The sequence below is a fragment of the Alnus glutinosa genome, chromosome 3 (assembly GCF_958979055.1).
Source record: "Alnus glutinosa chromosome 3, dhAlnGlut1.1, whole genome shotgun sequence".
In the NCBI taxonomy this organism is placed as follows: domain Eukaryota; kingdom Viridiplantae; phylum Streptophyta; class Magnoliopsida; order Fagales; family Betulaceae; genus Alnus; species Alnus glutinosa.
In genome coordinates this window covers 322,769-338,509 of record NC_084888.1, presented here as the reverse complement: position 1 = coordinate 338,509, position 15,741 = coordinate 322,769, and the positions used below count along the sequence as shown (strand labels likewise).

At 37.0% G+C, this 15,741-nt stretch overlaps 3 protein-coding genes across 3 annotated transcripts; 2 read left to right on the top strand and 1 right to left on the bottom strand.

Annotated features, from left to right (window-relative positions):
- The first annotated feature begins 4,459 nt into the window (after positions 1-4,459).
- Positions 4,460-5,552, top strand: LOC133862400 (receptor-like protein 44). The gene has a single exon (XM_062298199.1). It carries the CDS (start codon positions 4,575-4,577, stop codon positions 5,382-5,384), a length of 810 nt encoding a protein of 269 aa, XP_062154183.1. The 5' UTR covers positions 4,460-4,574; the 3' UTR covers positions 5,385-5,552.
- Positions 5,553-10,074: 4,522 nt separating this feature from the next.
- LOC133862357 (agamous-like MADS-box protein AGL80) lies at positions 10,075-10,946 on the bottom strand. Its single transcript, XM_062298141.1, has one exon. The coding sequence runs from the start codon at positions 10,787-10,789 to the stop codon at positions 10,079-10,081; it is 711 nt and encodes a 236-aa protein (XP_062154125.1). The 5' UTR covers positions 10,790-10,946; the 3' UTR covers positions 10,075-10,078.
- A 1,519-nt stretch (positions 10,947-12,465) lies between these two features.
- Positions 12,466-14,993, top strand: LOC133862520 (uncharacterized). Its single transcript, XM_062298351.1, has 3 exons — positions 12,466-13,132; positions 13,220-13,821; positions 14,211-14,993. The coding sequence occupies exons 1-3, from the start codon at positions 12,466-12,468 to the stop codon at positions 14,991-14,993; spliced, it is 2,052 nt and encodes a 683-aa protein (XP_062154335.1).
- Positions 14,994-15,741: the final 748 nt, after the last annotated feature.

Below are 15,741 nucleotides of genomic sequence, written 5' to 3'. Positions count from 1 at the left end.
TCGACTTTGTCAAAAATGAAAAAAGTTTCCTCTTACTCGTCGCTACCAAGGTAGTCTTGGTCGGTTCTTGGATGGTACTCACCTCACCGGCAGGCATTAGGGGGTTTTTTGGCACCACCCAACTTCCCGTTACAGTCTACATGGGTAGATCCTACTCTTTCTTTTTACCATGAATTGTGATGAGGGGAATGGAATTTAATGAAGGTGTGTATTGTTCTGAAATGATATCCATAGACATGTACTTATTTTGGGTGTGGTTAAGATGCATTATTTAAGTTGCTGTCTGGCAGCACTCTCGTACAATTATCATCACCATTATTTCAATAAAGGTACTAATTTAAGTGAAGACGAATGCATGTCAAATTGTCTTGCAAAAGCGATCGAGTTGGAACTCGGAACCACCCACGTACTCAAACTATTGTATATATATGGATACAAATAATGAACTGGCTAGTATTTTAACTAACCCAAGTAGACCCAAATAATATATTGGAATCTCTCTCTCTCTCTCTCTCTCTGTCTCTCTCACACACACACATACACACACGGACACATGAGATTGCAATATATAATTGTGTACGTACGTAGCACATACCTTGAAGGTTTGTTTTGAAGTGACGAGTTTGGACGAAGGTGCTATCAACCAAAGCAAAGATATTAAGTTGTCTGAGGGACCAGATTTGGGCTGGCTGCTATTTGGGAATGGAACTGAGAGTTGGAAAAGCCGTAAGGACTACAGAGCCTCAAAAATGGCACCAGCCAAACTTTGATGGGCCCTTTAGTCCACTCCACAATGCACATCCTTCGCTTTCGGATGCTCCCTTGTAGGGGCTTGAATCACATCCCAACACTATATGTGTTGGTGTGCAGCCATTCATGCTGACTTTATGCCGAGGCAGCCAAAGGAACCCAGGCTTGATGGGACCACCCTACACATATATATACTCGTTCAATGAAGCCAGCTCTAATTTTAATTATTATTATTTTTCCTTTTGTTTTGTTGGAAACATTTCATTTCGGACCACAAATGGCACCAACAACCCCTCCAGTACTATTCCTACATATCTATAATCTATCTATCTTGGCCCATTCCGGCAACTTCAGTAATCCACATATATTTTAGGCTCCTTTTGGCCCATTTGGACCATCTTTATTTTTTGTACCTTTGAAGTGACTTTGAGAAAATACAATTTACGCTAAAGAAAGCCTGACCATAAAAGAAATTATTGCTTAAGCGTGATGTGAGGCACGAGTTTGACTGCATCTTAGAAAGAATGAAAAGCAATGAATGCTAATTAGGACAAACCCCACCAAAAAGAGAAATGTTTTGTTTTCTCTCAGTCACTTTCCACTATTCTCAAAATCTTCCAATTCTTGCCATACCCATTTATCTGGGATCCCATTTGAGGATATATAATTCAAACAAAACTTATCCTGATCCGAGCACGCCAATTTGGACGCCATGACAAGGAATATTAAAATGTTTGATTCTTGATGAGCTATAAAAATGTGACACGCCCTGGTAAATATATAGGGAGTTTGCGAGCCGATCGAGCTGATCAGCCTCACACAGTCACACTCAAGGCCAAGGGTTCTTCTATCATTCTAGGCACTGCAGGAAGCCATGTGAGAGATAATTCAATTATTCAGCTTTGCGACATAAGCAATGTACGGAGTTACGGACCTGCTACTGCTAGAGTGTCCGATTGGTGCCAATATTATCAATTGTTTCTTATAATTAGTTGAGTTGAACCCCCGCCCTTAATTACCATAAGTTTAAGACATGAGGTGCAGGTCAGGTATCTGTCAATTGTTGATTAAATAAATAGATAAGTTTACACATGGACAGATGTGTTGATCACCATATATATATATATATATATATATATATATATATATATAGACTTATAAACAAAGATATAATTAGTACCGTCGTCGTAGATTATTCAAAGTTGATCTAACCCCATACAGATTTGCATTTTGTCAAATTATTTATTAGAGTTTGGCTAGTGGACTTATTTGTTTCATAATTAAATAGAATGTCAAAATTACCCGAAATAATTTGGTTTTGGTCCATCGCAACCCTAATATATATAGGCCATGGCGTTTTGGCAAAGGAAGACCATAAATAATCCCCCAAGGTAATCATGATGGCACATACATACATATAATATATACCTCATTAGCTAGACATTCCCAAGACTTCATTCAATGCATGTCGTGGTCGTAATGTGCAACTGGGCGGGCTTAAATTCAACAAATATTGATGAATCCACTCCGAAAGCGTGAATACTCTTTTCTCGTCGTCTTGGTTGAGTCAATAGTTGAAATGAGATTCCTGTAATCCATAAAGCTAGCTATAGCCTTTAGGAATAGCGGTGAGTAATGAACGGTTAGCGCCGGGAGGGGCAAAGATGGAATGAGAGTGAAAAAAAAAAAAAAGAGAGAGGAGTGACGGCTATTCCCGTCTAGTAATTCCCTTCCCCTCTCCTCCCATTTTTTTATGGGAGAAATTTTTTTAGTGTGAGTAAAAAGTGATTGATGTGATATAAAATAGAAAAAATTTATATGAAAAAGTAGAAATTTTTTGTTCTGTAATGAATTTTTTTATTTAAATAATAATAAAAAATTATCAATGTGATATAAAAAGTAAAAAAAATTAAGAATGTTTTGAGTTGACATTTTTTGAAAAAAAAGAAAAATAAAAAGAAAGGGAAAGGAGAAGGAGTTATTAAATAGGGCCATATAAAAATAATAATAAAAAAAATGGATGACTTGACACGATTTGACACTTGTTAAGATACCGGACCCGTTTGGTAACCAAACCAAACAATTTTAATTTCCATTTCACTTCTCTCAAAAAAATCAAATCAAAAACATTCTAACTTTTTTACACTTTTTACATCACATCAATAATTTTTTATTACTATTCAAATAAAAAAATTCACTACAAAACAAAACTTTTTCACTTTTCTATAAAACATTCTCAAATTCTATATCACATCAATCATTTATTACTACTATTCAAATAAATATTCCATTTTCCACAACTTACCAAACAGCTTCACCATTTACCGGATCAAAATGGTAGTTCAATTGGCAAAGGTTACTGTTTTAAAACTAGCATGAGGCTTGCATTTTTCTTCTTCTCATTCTTTCTCTTGTCTTAGTAAGGAGGGCTAATATACGGGGACGGTTACTTTTCTTTTTTGCTCTTTTAATAAAAAAAATTAAAATTTGTCCTTTGATGTTTGGGCATTCTCTCCAGTTGTACACGCGTTTAGACAATAGTGCTACACGTGAGGGGCATATTAAGAGTCTCTTGGGTTGTAAGCTTTATAAATCTTGAACAAATCTCTTTCCTTAAAGTGTATTTTGTGAAAGAGTAAGGTTTAATAGACTTTATCATGACAGTCACAATAAAATCAAAATCTTTACAATTATTTGATCAGATAAATCTTATAAACAGTATCTAACCACTTACTCACATTCGTATAAATAATTAGACAAGATCATAATTCACAGTGGGACTATAGCATTGAGGAGTGGGGACAACAATGTCTACTGGTTCCCTTAGGTATCTTTTATAGAAGAGTAATACTCAATAGACTTTATCATGACAGTCACAGTAAAATCAAGATCTTTACAATTATTTGATCAGATAAATCTTATAAACAATATCTAACCACTTACTCAAATTCATATAAATAATCAGACAGGATCATAATTCACAGTGAGACTATAGCACTGAGGAGTGGGGACAACCCCTTAGGTACCTTTTATAGAAGAGTAATACTCAATAGACTTTATCATGACAGTCACAATAAAATCAAGATCTTTACAATTATTTGATCAGATAAATCTTATAAACAATATCTAACCACTTACTCAAATTCGTATAAATAATTAGACAGGATCATAATTCACAGTGGGACTATAGCACTGAGGAGTGGGGACAACAATGTTTATTGGTTCCCTTAAGTACCTTTTATAGAAGAGTAATACTCAATAGACTTTATCATGACAGTCACAATAAAATCAAGATCTTTACAATTATTTGATCAAATGAATCTCATCGGTATCTAACTACTTACTCAAATATGTACAAATAATTAGACAGGATCGTAATCTACAGTGAGACTGTAGCACTGAGGAGTGGGGACAACGATGCCCGCTGGTTTCCTATAAATGGAATTCAAGCTCTCCTCTGAAAGTGACCAAAACGCCCTTTCCCGTATGGTCGCTATCTTACGCCTCATGTGTGCAGGTCACTGTCCCTACCAGCAGAAGGCCCCACCCTCTCTCTCTCTCTCGTGTCAAAATGACTTTAGCTTCTTCGCTCTCCGAAGTCCGAAGTCCCACCCCACGGTTCCACGTCGTCTCTCCTCCAAAGCAACATAACATTTAAAACATTGTTGAAACAAACAAACAAACAAAGAAATATGCAGTAGATACCGTCCCCCCGTCTCTCTCCCTCCCTTCCTCCCTCTCGCAACTCGCAACAGTCCCCAGAAGGAGAGAACCCCAAAGTCCAAAGCTTGGAAGCAAAAAGAAGAAGAGAAGGAGAAAATTAGATGATGATGAGCCTCTTGACTCACCTCCTTCTCCTTCCTCTTCTCCTCCCGGGTTGTTTGTCAGATCCGAGCGACGAGCTGTGCCTGACCCACCTGAGCGAGTCCCTGGAGGACCCGGCGAAGTCGCTCCAGAACTGGACCAAGTCCACTTTCGCCAACCCATGCTCCGGATTCACCTCCTACCTGCAAGGCGCCACCTGCAACAATGGCCGCATCTACAAGCTCTCCCTCACCAACCTCTTTCTCCGCGGCTCCCTCTCCCCCTTCCTCTCCAACTGCACCAACCTCCAGGCCCTTGACCTCTCCTCCAACTTCCTCACCGGCCCCATCCCCTCCGACCTCCAGTACCTCGTCAACCTCGCCGTCCTCAACCTCTCCTCCAACCGCCTCACCGGCCAGATCCCCCCTCAGCTCACATTGTGCGCTTACCTCAACGTCATCGACCTTCACGAAAACTTGCTCTCCGGCCCTATTCCTCAGCAACTCGGTCTTCTCGTTCGCCTCTCCGCTTTCGATGTTTCCAATAACCGCCTCTCCGGTCCCATACCCTCCTCGCTTGCGAACCGGAGTAGCAATTTGCCGAGATTCAATGCCAGCTCCTTTCAAGAAAACAAGGACCTCTATGGCTACCCTTTGCCGCCTTTCAAGAACAAAGGGTTGTCGGTGATGGCCATTGTTGGGATCGGATTGGGCAGTGGATTCGCTAGCCTGGTGCTCAGTTTTACAGGGGTGTGTATATGGCTCAAAGTTACTGAGCGCAAGATTGCTCTCGAGGAAGGCAAAATTAGTCAGCTTATGCCTGATTATTGAGCTCCCTAAAACCCTCCAACTTCTTTCGAGGTGTATTTTGGATGATTGAGCTCAATCAGATTGAGATTTTCAGGTATGTTTTTTTTATATATAAATATATATATCTATATATATAAGGTTTGGGCTACTCCTTTTGTATTTCTCTTCTAATGGGTTTTTTCCTTTTTCCTTTGGGGTATTCTCTTTTACTAATCCATGGAGGGATTTTTCTTTTTCTTCTCTCTTAACAATTTTTTTTTTTTTTTTTAGGGGGTTGATTATCTATATTTTAACTTCTTAACGATCAACAATGTATAAAACAATTCAAACATGAGGCATCAATCAGTGAAAATAGTGCAGCTCTATTTTTCATTTTCTCAGTGGTGTAATCAGCAATGTTTCCATACTGTACTGTAATGCTTTTCTTGTTTACTCTCTCTCTCTCTCTCTCTCTCTCTCTCTCTCGGTCTCTCTCCGTGCGTGTGTGGTAGGGTAGGTTGAGACTTTGGTGGGTCTGTTGAGTGACGAAGCTGCATCGTGCAATTTTGTCTGGCAGTGAGCTAAAATATAAAAACAAACAAAAACTAGTGGAAAAATTCTATTTCCCGGAACTGCTGCATTGAATAATAATGCACTTTAAATGCTCGGAATTCTAGTGTTTGCTAATGTAAGCGAGTGGGAGACCAATTCCCCCTCGTCGTGTGTAAAATGCCGACTTCTGCTGCATTCAATATGTTGGTGGTTTGCTCTGCTTAGGCCAACATTCCGGGCACTTTGCTACTTGTTTTACTTGGGGTTTGTGTTCCATGCTCTATCGCTGCTTTTTTCATCTCTATTTTCAAGTTTAATTTGCCATTTCTTTATACTCTCGACAACACTCCGCAGTAATGATGTTATGCACAGCAAAAGGGAAAATAATATGTATCCCCCAGATTCTAAAAGATTTTCCCACCTTGGGTTAATGATTAATTAACATGGAGGAAGTGGTTCACATTATTGATTATTAGTTACTGGGTTCTGGGCTCCGACTCCTCTTTCAGCTCTATTTTTTTTTTTTTTTTTTCACTTTTCTCTTTAGGTGAAAGTGGGCCTAGGCTACCAGCTCTTCCTTTTTTTCAACTTCTCTAGGGTTAACTTTGATTCGCTTTTGATTAGTGACATTAATTAAGATACTAATATTTTTTTTTTTACTTAAAGCTTGGCATGTATCGGCGTGCCTGGCCCCGTCTCGTCGCTCAAATCAAGCATATATATATATATACACATTACTATTTTTCTTCCTTTAATTGAAATTAACAGCGAAGCAAAGTCTGAGAATTCAAGTCTAAAGCAAAATTAATAGCTAAGCAAGGTTTGAGCTGTATGTGGGTATATATAAAACAAGAAGACCATGCCTATGACTTTTTGTATATAGAAACAGAATGGTCTTTTCAAAATACATCACCATGTCATAATGGGGTTTTATGCCCTAAAAAACTAACAGTAAGAGCAAAAGTGTACAACAGTAGGAACCATTTTGTAGCTTGGCAAGATTGCACAACCTTGGGGCTCACTTCGTTGCTTTTCCCAAGTGCTATTCCGCACAAGTGTTCCTTGATCTGATCTCACTTAAATATCTAAATAATATGTTTTGAATCTGAAACCTTAATTTGGAAAGACCTACTACCACTTAAATGACTTATATATATATATATATATATATATATATATATATATATATATATATGTGGAGAGAAGTCAATTAATGATCAATATTTTATTTTATAGATTCCTATTCGCTACGTGGTAAATAGAAAAATTTAGATGACATGCATTACATGCAACGAAATAAAATCTTCAACATAAAATGAAAAATGGAAAAGGTTTAAAGGACATACTCAAAATAGTTTAACCATAATAAATAGTGTTGTTAGGATTACTACAAGTTTAATTAATAAAGCATTTATAAATTGGCGTGACAATTTTTAAAATAAGTTAGTGACGGACTTGACAATTATACATTTTTTTATCACTTTACAAATTACGAACTACCGCGTTATTTTATAAGAAAATTTTAGTAAAAATTTAAGTACCAAACATTAGATATTATAAACAAAATTAGAAGAGAGGAAAACAAAAGATATTTGTTCCAAAAATGTGGGGAAAAAAAAAAAAAAAAAAACATATTTAATTAGAGCCAAATTAGACAAAGATCCGGTTCTGGCTTATTGGTTGGACATGTATGATGAAATTTGTCGATGGGGATGAGCAAAGTGTAACGTGTTTATCCACACCACACACCAGGCCCATGCTTGTCTCTGTCTAATCAAAGCTGCCTCATCTAATGGCTGTGAATCGCAAAATATTCAACTCACACCGAAAGTGAAAATGGTCAAACCTGCTTTCATTCTCGTCATTAATGTGTCCTCCGAGAATGGCATGCATTCCATCATGGGTTTGGGGCCTTTGGGCCCCATGCCCCACCCAAGTTCATTGTTGTGTTTTTGCTCATAAAGTTTCAAGCAACCTTTTGAGTGATTTGGTTTGTTTCTCTAGAGCCTGATTCATTTTTATTTATAAATTATAAACCATTACTGTTTGTGCTTCCCCATCCCTCCCCTTCAGTACTGTTTTAATCCATATATATATATATATATATATATAATAAGGGATAAGTTTCTGCCTTCAATGTTGCAATGCCTTTATAACCGGATTGTGATATGGCAAATCGAGACGTTGGCAGCAGCCCACACCTGGAGAAAGGGCTCGGACTTCCATAATTTGGACAATCTATTCATGTTCAGAAGATTGCGTTAATTTTTGGTGTTTTGCTCAAGATAACCACCGACATTTACTGTCATCGCCACTAGCACAAGGCGATGCTGCTGTAATTTATATTTTGCCTTTTAAAATTGTAACTCTCCACGGCACACCATCGGTGTACAAAACACAAAAACTTTTACGAGGAGTTGGTGTGAATGAAGTCTTTTAATTACACCCTCCAATAGCAGTAAATTTACGTCAGTTTGCAAAAACCTTAACGCATTAAGACAAAATCATCATTTCTATTCTCTTAATTAAAGAGAAACCTTGCGATCGACAAAAGCCCCATTCCCCATTCAAGAGAATCGACGTACGTCATTGCCCTCTTTCCTCAGCCAAAGAACAACCCCCAGCCCATTCCTCTGCTGAACGCAATCTTTTACTCTGCTTGATCACTTTGTATTTGAAAACTGATAAGGATATAGATCATTGATGATTTTGATTATCTTAAATTAAGAGATTTAGTTTATCATAAAGAATACATGCAGCGCAGGCTTGATCTGTTGCTTTTAACAGAGGCAGATCAAGTACGTACATATTCTAATTCAATATACAAAGACCAGACTCGTGTAACCCAGAAGCAAGGAACAATTTTGTACCTAAATTTGAGTTCAAAATACAAGAATATTACAAAAATGAAATCAAGAATCTTGCTTTTCTAGGAAAAAAAAAAAACGACCTTACCATAAAATGCATCTTCACTATGAATTCTACAACTTTGCATCATTACATACATGGTTGTAATACTTAAGAGCACCTACCACGCTATCATCATTCTGTTGGGTACATATAATTGGCAAGTACAGCATGCATGCATCGGAAAATAATTTACTGATCTGCTTCATAATCAGAGAACTATATATATTGTCAACATCTAATTAAATTGGTATTATTACGCGCAATCTTCTTGATATCTCAAAATAAATTCACGTAGATAAACAAATTTGTAACTCCAAAGCTGTTGTATGTCCCAATTAAGTCTATAAGATATTCAATTTAATTGAAAATTTTGGTTGGGTGTTGATGGGAATATTGTATAATCAAGTAATTTATGTCCGAAATACGAGAATGGTAGTAGAATGATTTCTGAGATGGTAGGAAAGATGTATGTATAGGTGTTGTTTTGAGGTGGTTGTGTAGATCGAGCAACTATATATAGTCTATAGTGTCCAGCGTTTTACTGGAGAGATTGTATTTCTTGTTTTTTGCTAACACAAATTTCATTCGTCTTCAAAAAAAAAAAAAAAAAAAAAAAAAATAATTACAACCTCATAGAACTTAGGGAGATCGAAAAATGCCAATTGCATTCTTGTTTTGTTTTATTTTTTAGTGTTATTAAAGGTATTACAATTTTTACTAAAAGATCGTTACAAACTAAAGTGACATTTCATGTAATACATACGTTATTAGCAACTAAATAATTAAACTTAATGCCACATTAGTGAGTTTGTTAGAGAATTGTACGTAGTTTCTAAACCATTGACGAGGAATTCATTTAGATGGTCATTCAAATTGCATGTAATCTAGAATTCTGACATGCACGAGAATCAGAGAATCAACATTTGATTGTGAATATCATGAACGTGACAAATAACCAGTACTCATGATTGTTTATGTACATCGAGTTTAAATAATAACACGCCTTAAAACATAAAAACATGTGGAATAGGATTCTCTCCATGGATTAACATAAGTCATTTCATAGTTAATGATTTATTTTGTTTCATTTAACGGTGTACATAATATCATGTGGTCATCGATAATATTTAAAAAAAAAAAAAAAAAAATCAAATGACATGAAATCATATACACTATAATTAGATGAAACAAAATAAAAACTTAGCCGTGAAATGGCTCCTATATCTCCATTTCACTTGATAGAAGTGAAAGCAAATTAATAGTAGTGATTGTTTTCAAGGAAAGAAGGCAGTGGACCAAAGAGCATTGTGGTTGTTATCCGCAAAAGGCAGCATCAGCTCATCCCCACCAAACCCCAAGTGCTCTTGTGGGTTCATCAAATCCATGAACCAATGCTGCCTCTGCAAGGTTTCCATATTCATCTCAAGAGCCGACCTCCGATGATCAGGCTGCACATTCTCTACAGTACTCCTCGGCATTCCATGACCTTGTTGTATTTGGTTTTGAGCCTCTTTGTCGAGTTTCTGATCAATCCTCATGTAAATGTCCTTCAAGTTTTGGTCGATCAACCACCCGAGATCATTCAAATCCATCATGCTCAAATTCTGCAGCCCTTTTCCAGTCAGGCTCTGGAACATGACTTGTGTCATCTCCTTCTCCCGGTTGTCCTTGCGCTGTTTCTTCAACTGCTCGTTGGCTTTGGCAATCCTTTGCCTGAGGAAACTCTCTTGGTTCACCATCTTCTTGCTCTGCTCCAATTCAGGCATCTCCTTGAACCGCGCGAGCACACGTTGCACTCCCAAAGGAGAAGGCCAAACTTCGGGCTCAGAATCATAAGGGCTATAAATAATAGCACAGGCTTCAATCCCACACAGAGTGCTAAGCTCATTCACCTTTTTCATCAGACCCCTCTTCCTTTTCTTAAATGTCGCTTTTCTTGCAGAATCACTAGTGATGTACGCAAGCTTCACCTTCTTTCTTGCCATGGCTCTTATAGTATAGAATATCAAATAATTAATTAACAAGAAACAATATGGAAATTGGAACTCCTTTGAGTATTCTTGCCCCAAACAGCTATGCTATATATACGTCTGTAAGGATACTAAATTAATACAAGAAGATTGTCGAGTTGTATATCCTCGTTGGAGGTATTAAATGAGGGCTTTATTGTGTGGCACTGATGATCTGGCCGGGCACCCCTTAAACCAGCAGGATTCACATGCAAGGGATTTTTGTTTTCTATATGATAGGAAAAGGGTTGGGTGCTCACAACAATATTTGCAATTGAATTAGTGTGTTTTTAATAGGATTATACGAAATCTCGGGCTAAGGATAACGTTGTAATGATGTGATTGAGAATATTTACTAGGTTGAGTTAATTCGTTAGGATGCTTGTCTGGACTCGATCGATGACACAGATCGAGTAAATCATCACTTTTACAGCGGCTGATTCATACATTGAAACTGCTATATATCTTTACTGTATAAGGTAATGATATAAGGATATATACATGCACATTGAAGTGTACTAATTAATGGGGACAGACACAACTGAATGCCAACTATATATAAAATAAGAACTTAAGCTTTGTTCGGGTTTACGGTATCAAAATGTGCGATTTAAAAATAACGATTTTATATGTACGATTTTAAAGAGTGATATTTAAAAACGCAGTTAAATATTGTTTGGCAAAATCGCAGTTTGGTCTTTAAAATTATGCATTTAAAAAAAAAAAAAAACATTAATTTAATGTGATTTGAAAATGCAATTTTCTGTGTTTTCAAATCACAATTTTTTAAAAACGCAATTTTCAAACGATTTATTTTCTGTGATTTGGTTTAAAATCACATTTTTTATCTATGAAATCACACTCTCAATTTAATTGTATATTTTTTTTTACGTATATTGTATATTTGTTGTCCATCTCTTTTGCAAATTTGATTAATTTGCACAAACAAAAAAAAAGAAAAAAACTATGCAGAAATAAACCGTAAATATATAAAAGATGTAACCGAAACATGTTCTAATGAATAATAAAGTTCTAATCCTCTATTTTTATTTTTATTTTGACATGTTCACACAAGAGAGGGAGGGAGAATTTGACCTAGTGACCTCCGCTTTTTATGAAGCGTGGTCCCCAACCGATTGAGCCACCCCTTGGGAACGTTCTAATCTTCTATTATTGATATCTCTTATGAAGCATTTTTGTTAAGTTATGATATTTGTTGTGTTTGATATAAAGCGTGAAATAACGGATAGCATTCTAGTATTCTACTACCCTTTGTGACCCTTTCCGGTATCAATTAGGATAAAAAAAAATAAAAAATAAAATAAAATAAAATTATGGCATCCTACTCTAACTATTGACCCAATCCACCTAACAAAATTCATATTTAGAGTATTATCATCAGCTAGCCAAATATTGTTTTGGTGGGTCGAAATGCTAAAATTGAAGTAAAAGTTGTTTAATAATTTGGAAAAACATTTAGTAAGTATTGTTTACTTATTAATAAGACATACATAACTTTGATACCCAAAAAAGTGGCTCCTATAAGTGTAGCTGATTTTCGTCCTATAAGTTTGTGTAATGTAATTTATAAGCTCATATCCAAAGTGTTGGCAAATAGACTTAAGATTGTATTGCCTAACATTATTTCCCCTATGCAAAGTGCTTTTATTCCTGGCAGATTAATCACTGATAATATTTTAGCTGCCTATGAGACTATGCACACTATGCAGACTCGCATGTGGAGTAAAACAGGCTTTATGGGTCTCAAGCTCGATATGAGTAAAGCTTACGACAGGGTGGAGTGGGGATTTTTGGAATCTGCTATGCTACGGATGGGTTTTGAGACAAAATGGGTGCAACTTATTATGGCATGTGTGAGATCAGCACATTATTCAGTCTTGGTGAATGGCAATCCGGTTGGAGATATTCGACCGTCCAGGGATATACGCCAAGGTGACCCGATCTCTCCATATATTTTCTTGATTTGTGCTGAGGTGCTGAGCTCTTTACTTACTCAGGCAGAACAAAAGGGAATTATTACAGGGGTGCCGACTTCCCCCAGAGGTCCAAAAATCAGCCACCTTTTCTTTGCGGATGACAGCATCCTCTTTTGCAAATCTAACTCTGTGGAATGGAGACGGTTATTGAAAATCTTGGGAATTTATGAGGCAGGGTCGGGCCAAAAGCTAAATTTGGAGAAAGCGGCTATTTTCTTTAGTCGGAATACTAGCCTATCTCGACGAGCTGAGATTCTAAATTTGTCCGGATTGACAGAAGCTCGAAGATTTGACACATATTTGGGATTACCGGCATTGATTGGTAGGTCCAAAAATCAAGCATTCTAAAGCATCAAGGAGAGAGTTGGACAAAAGCTTACGAACTGGAAAGTGAAATTCCTTTCACAAGCTGGAAAAGAAGTGCTTTTGAAGGCGGTGGTCCAAGCGGTACCAACTTATAGTATGAGTGTTTTCTTGCTGCCTACTACTCTTTGCAAAGATCTCAATAAATTGATGCAACAATTCTGGTGGAATCATATGGCTTCTACTTCTAGTATTCACTGGATGAGTTGGGAAAAAATGGGGAGATCTAAACGTTGTGGAGGGCTTGGTTTTAGGGATCTTATTTGTTTTAACAAGGCTTTACTTGCAAAACAAGGATGGCGACTTCTCCAGAATCCATCCTCTCTTGTGGGTAGAATTCTAAAAGCCAAGTATTTTCCAAGATCCTCTTTTTTGGAAGCTTTTATTGGTAATCATCCTTCCTATGCTTGGAGGAGTATTCTCTCAGCTAGGGAGCTTTTGCAGCAGGGTATTTTATGGAGGGTTGGAGATGGCACAAAGATTCAAATTTGGAGGGACAGGTGGCTACCTACCCCTACTACATATAAGATCCAGTCTGTCCCTATTCCACAAATGGAGGATTCACGGTTGGCTATGCTCATTAATAGGGATACAAAGATGTGGGATATTTCCCTTTTCCATGTACTCTTTCGACCTGAGGAGGTGAAGGTAATAACAAATATGCCTATTAGCCCATTTTAACCACCTGATCGACTGATATGGCAAGGTACCAAGAATGAAAGTTTTTTCTGTACGAAGCGCTTATCACCTTGGGATAGAGTTACAAGATCAGTTAAGAGGGCAATCGTCCACAGTTGTTAAGGAGCCTGGGGTATGGAAGTCTTTATGGAATCTCAAAGCCTGGGGTATGGAAGTCTTTATGGAGTCTCAAAGTACCTAATGCTGTTAAAATTTTTATGTGGAGAAGTTTTAATAATATTTTACCTACAAAGCAAAACCTTCTCAAAAGGAGGATAGTTGATGATGGGAGTTGTCCATGGTGTCTTGGTGAGATGGAAACTATTTCTCATGCTTTATGGTATTGTATTGTAGCACAGGATGTGTGGAGTGTGGGTCAATCTCCATTCCAGAAATGTGCTTTCATTGATTTTACTTTCATGGAGATTTTTATGGAGTGTTGTAGCCGCTTTGAAGTTGAGCAAATGGCTATCTTTGCTGTCCTTGCCAGAAGAATTTGGTTTAGAAGAAATGCTATGTTGTTTGAAGGTAAAAATGAACATCCAAACCAGATTTACCGAGAAGTGGTGACAGCGGCTGCTGATTTTATTGATAATAATAGAGGGGAAGAATCTGCGGTTGAACCTGTAGTTTTTAATACGGGCTCCTGGACTCATCCACCTTCAGGTATTGTTAAAATTAATTTTGATGCTGCTTTAAATCAAGAGAAAGGAATGGTGGGGATTGGTGTGGTGGCGAGGGACTCAATGGGCTTCCTATTGGGTGCTAAATGTTTTTCTATCCATATATTCACTGATCCTCATACAGCAGAAATGCTGGCAGCAACATATGCAGTATCTTTTAGTAAGGAGGTAGGTTTTTTTGAAGTGATTTTTGAAGGCGATGCACTGAATGTTATTAAGGAGGTGAATTCTAATCCACCTTTTCTTTCGAGCGTTGGTCATTTGGTTGAAGGCATTCGAAATGAGGTGGGTTTTTTTAGAACATATTCTTTTGTCCATGTAACTAGAGGTCTCAATGAAGCTGCTCATATTTTGGCTAAGACTGCGATTACTAATGTTGTTGATGATGTTTGGTTAGAAGAAATTCCTCCTTGTATTTTGGAGACTATTACTAGGGACTTTCAAGTCCTTAGATCCTAATTTTGTTGTAATGTTGGGATCAATTTTTATTCTATCTAGGGAAATGCTGGATGGGGGACACTCATCCGTCCCCCATCCCCCATATATAATAAAAAAATAATTTTTTATTAAAAAAGTTGGCTTTGATGGGACATCAAAGCCAACTTTTTAATAAAAAATTATTTTTTTATAATAAAATGCTCACAGGGGACGGATGAACGTCCCCTGTGTAGCAAGTCTCTTCTATCTATGAAGAAGTCGAGCTTTATGTTCAAAAAAAAAAACATTTTTTAATCTCTAATATTTTTTTTTTTTCTATTCTTAATAAATAAATCTTTAACAAAGAATAATTTAAATGAAGAACAAATTTGACAGGGTGGGATGGGATTTGAATGTTTGCGAGGTTGAAACGCACCGTGTTGGATTTTAGGTCCCCTCTTGACTCTTTTGCCGGAGTTCGTCTATACGGCTCACTCCTATCCCACTTTTATCCGACTTTCATAAACACGTGGGACTTCCTTTTTTTAAAAAAAAAAAATCATGAAATGGGCGGTCCTCTCAGAACAAAACAGACCAAAGGTATAAAACAAAGAATAATGATTCAATGCCACCTAAATATACAACTTTTCACTACCTTGCCTATGTGGCAAGGTGGTCCCCTATTACTTTTTGAGTTTTTTTATTTTTTAAAAATAAATTAAAGTGGGGGACCACCTTGCCACATAGACAAGGTGGTGAAAAGTTGTATATTTAGGTGGTAGTGAATCAC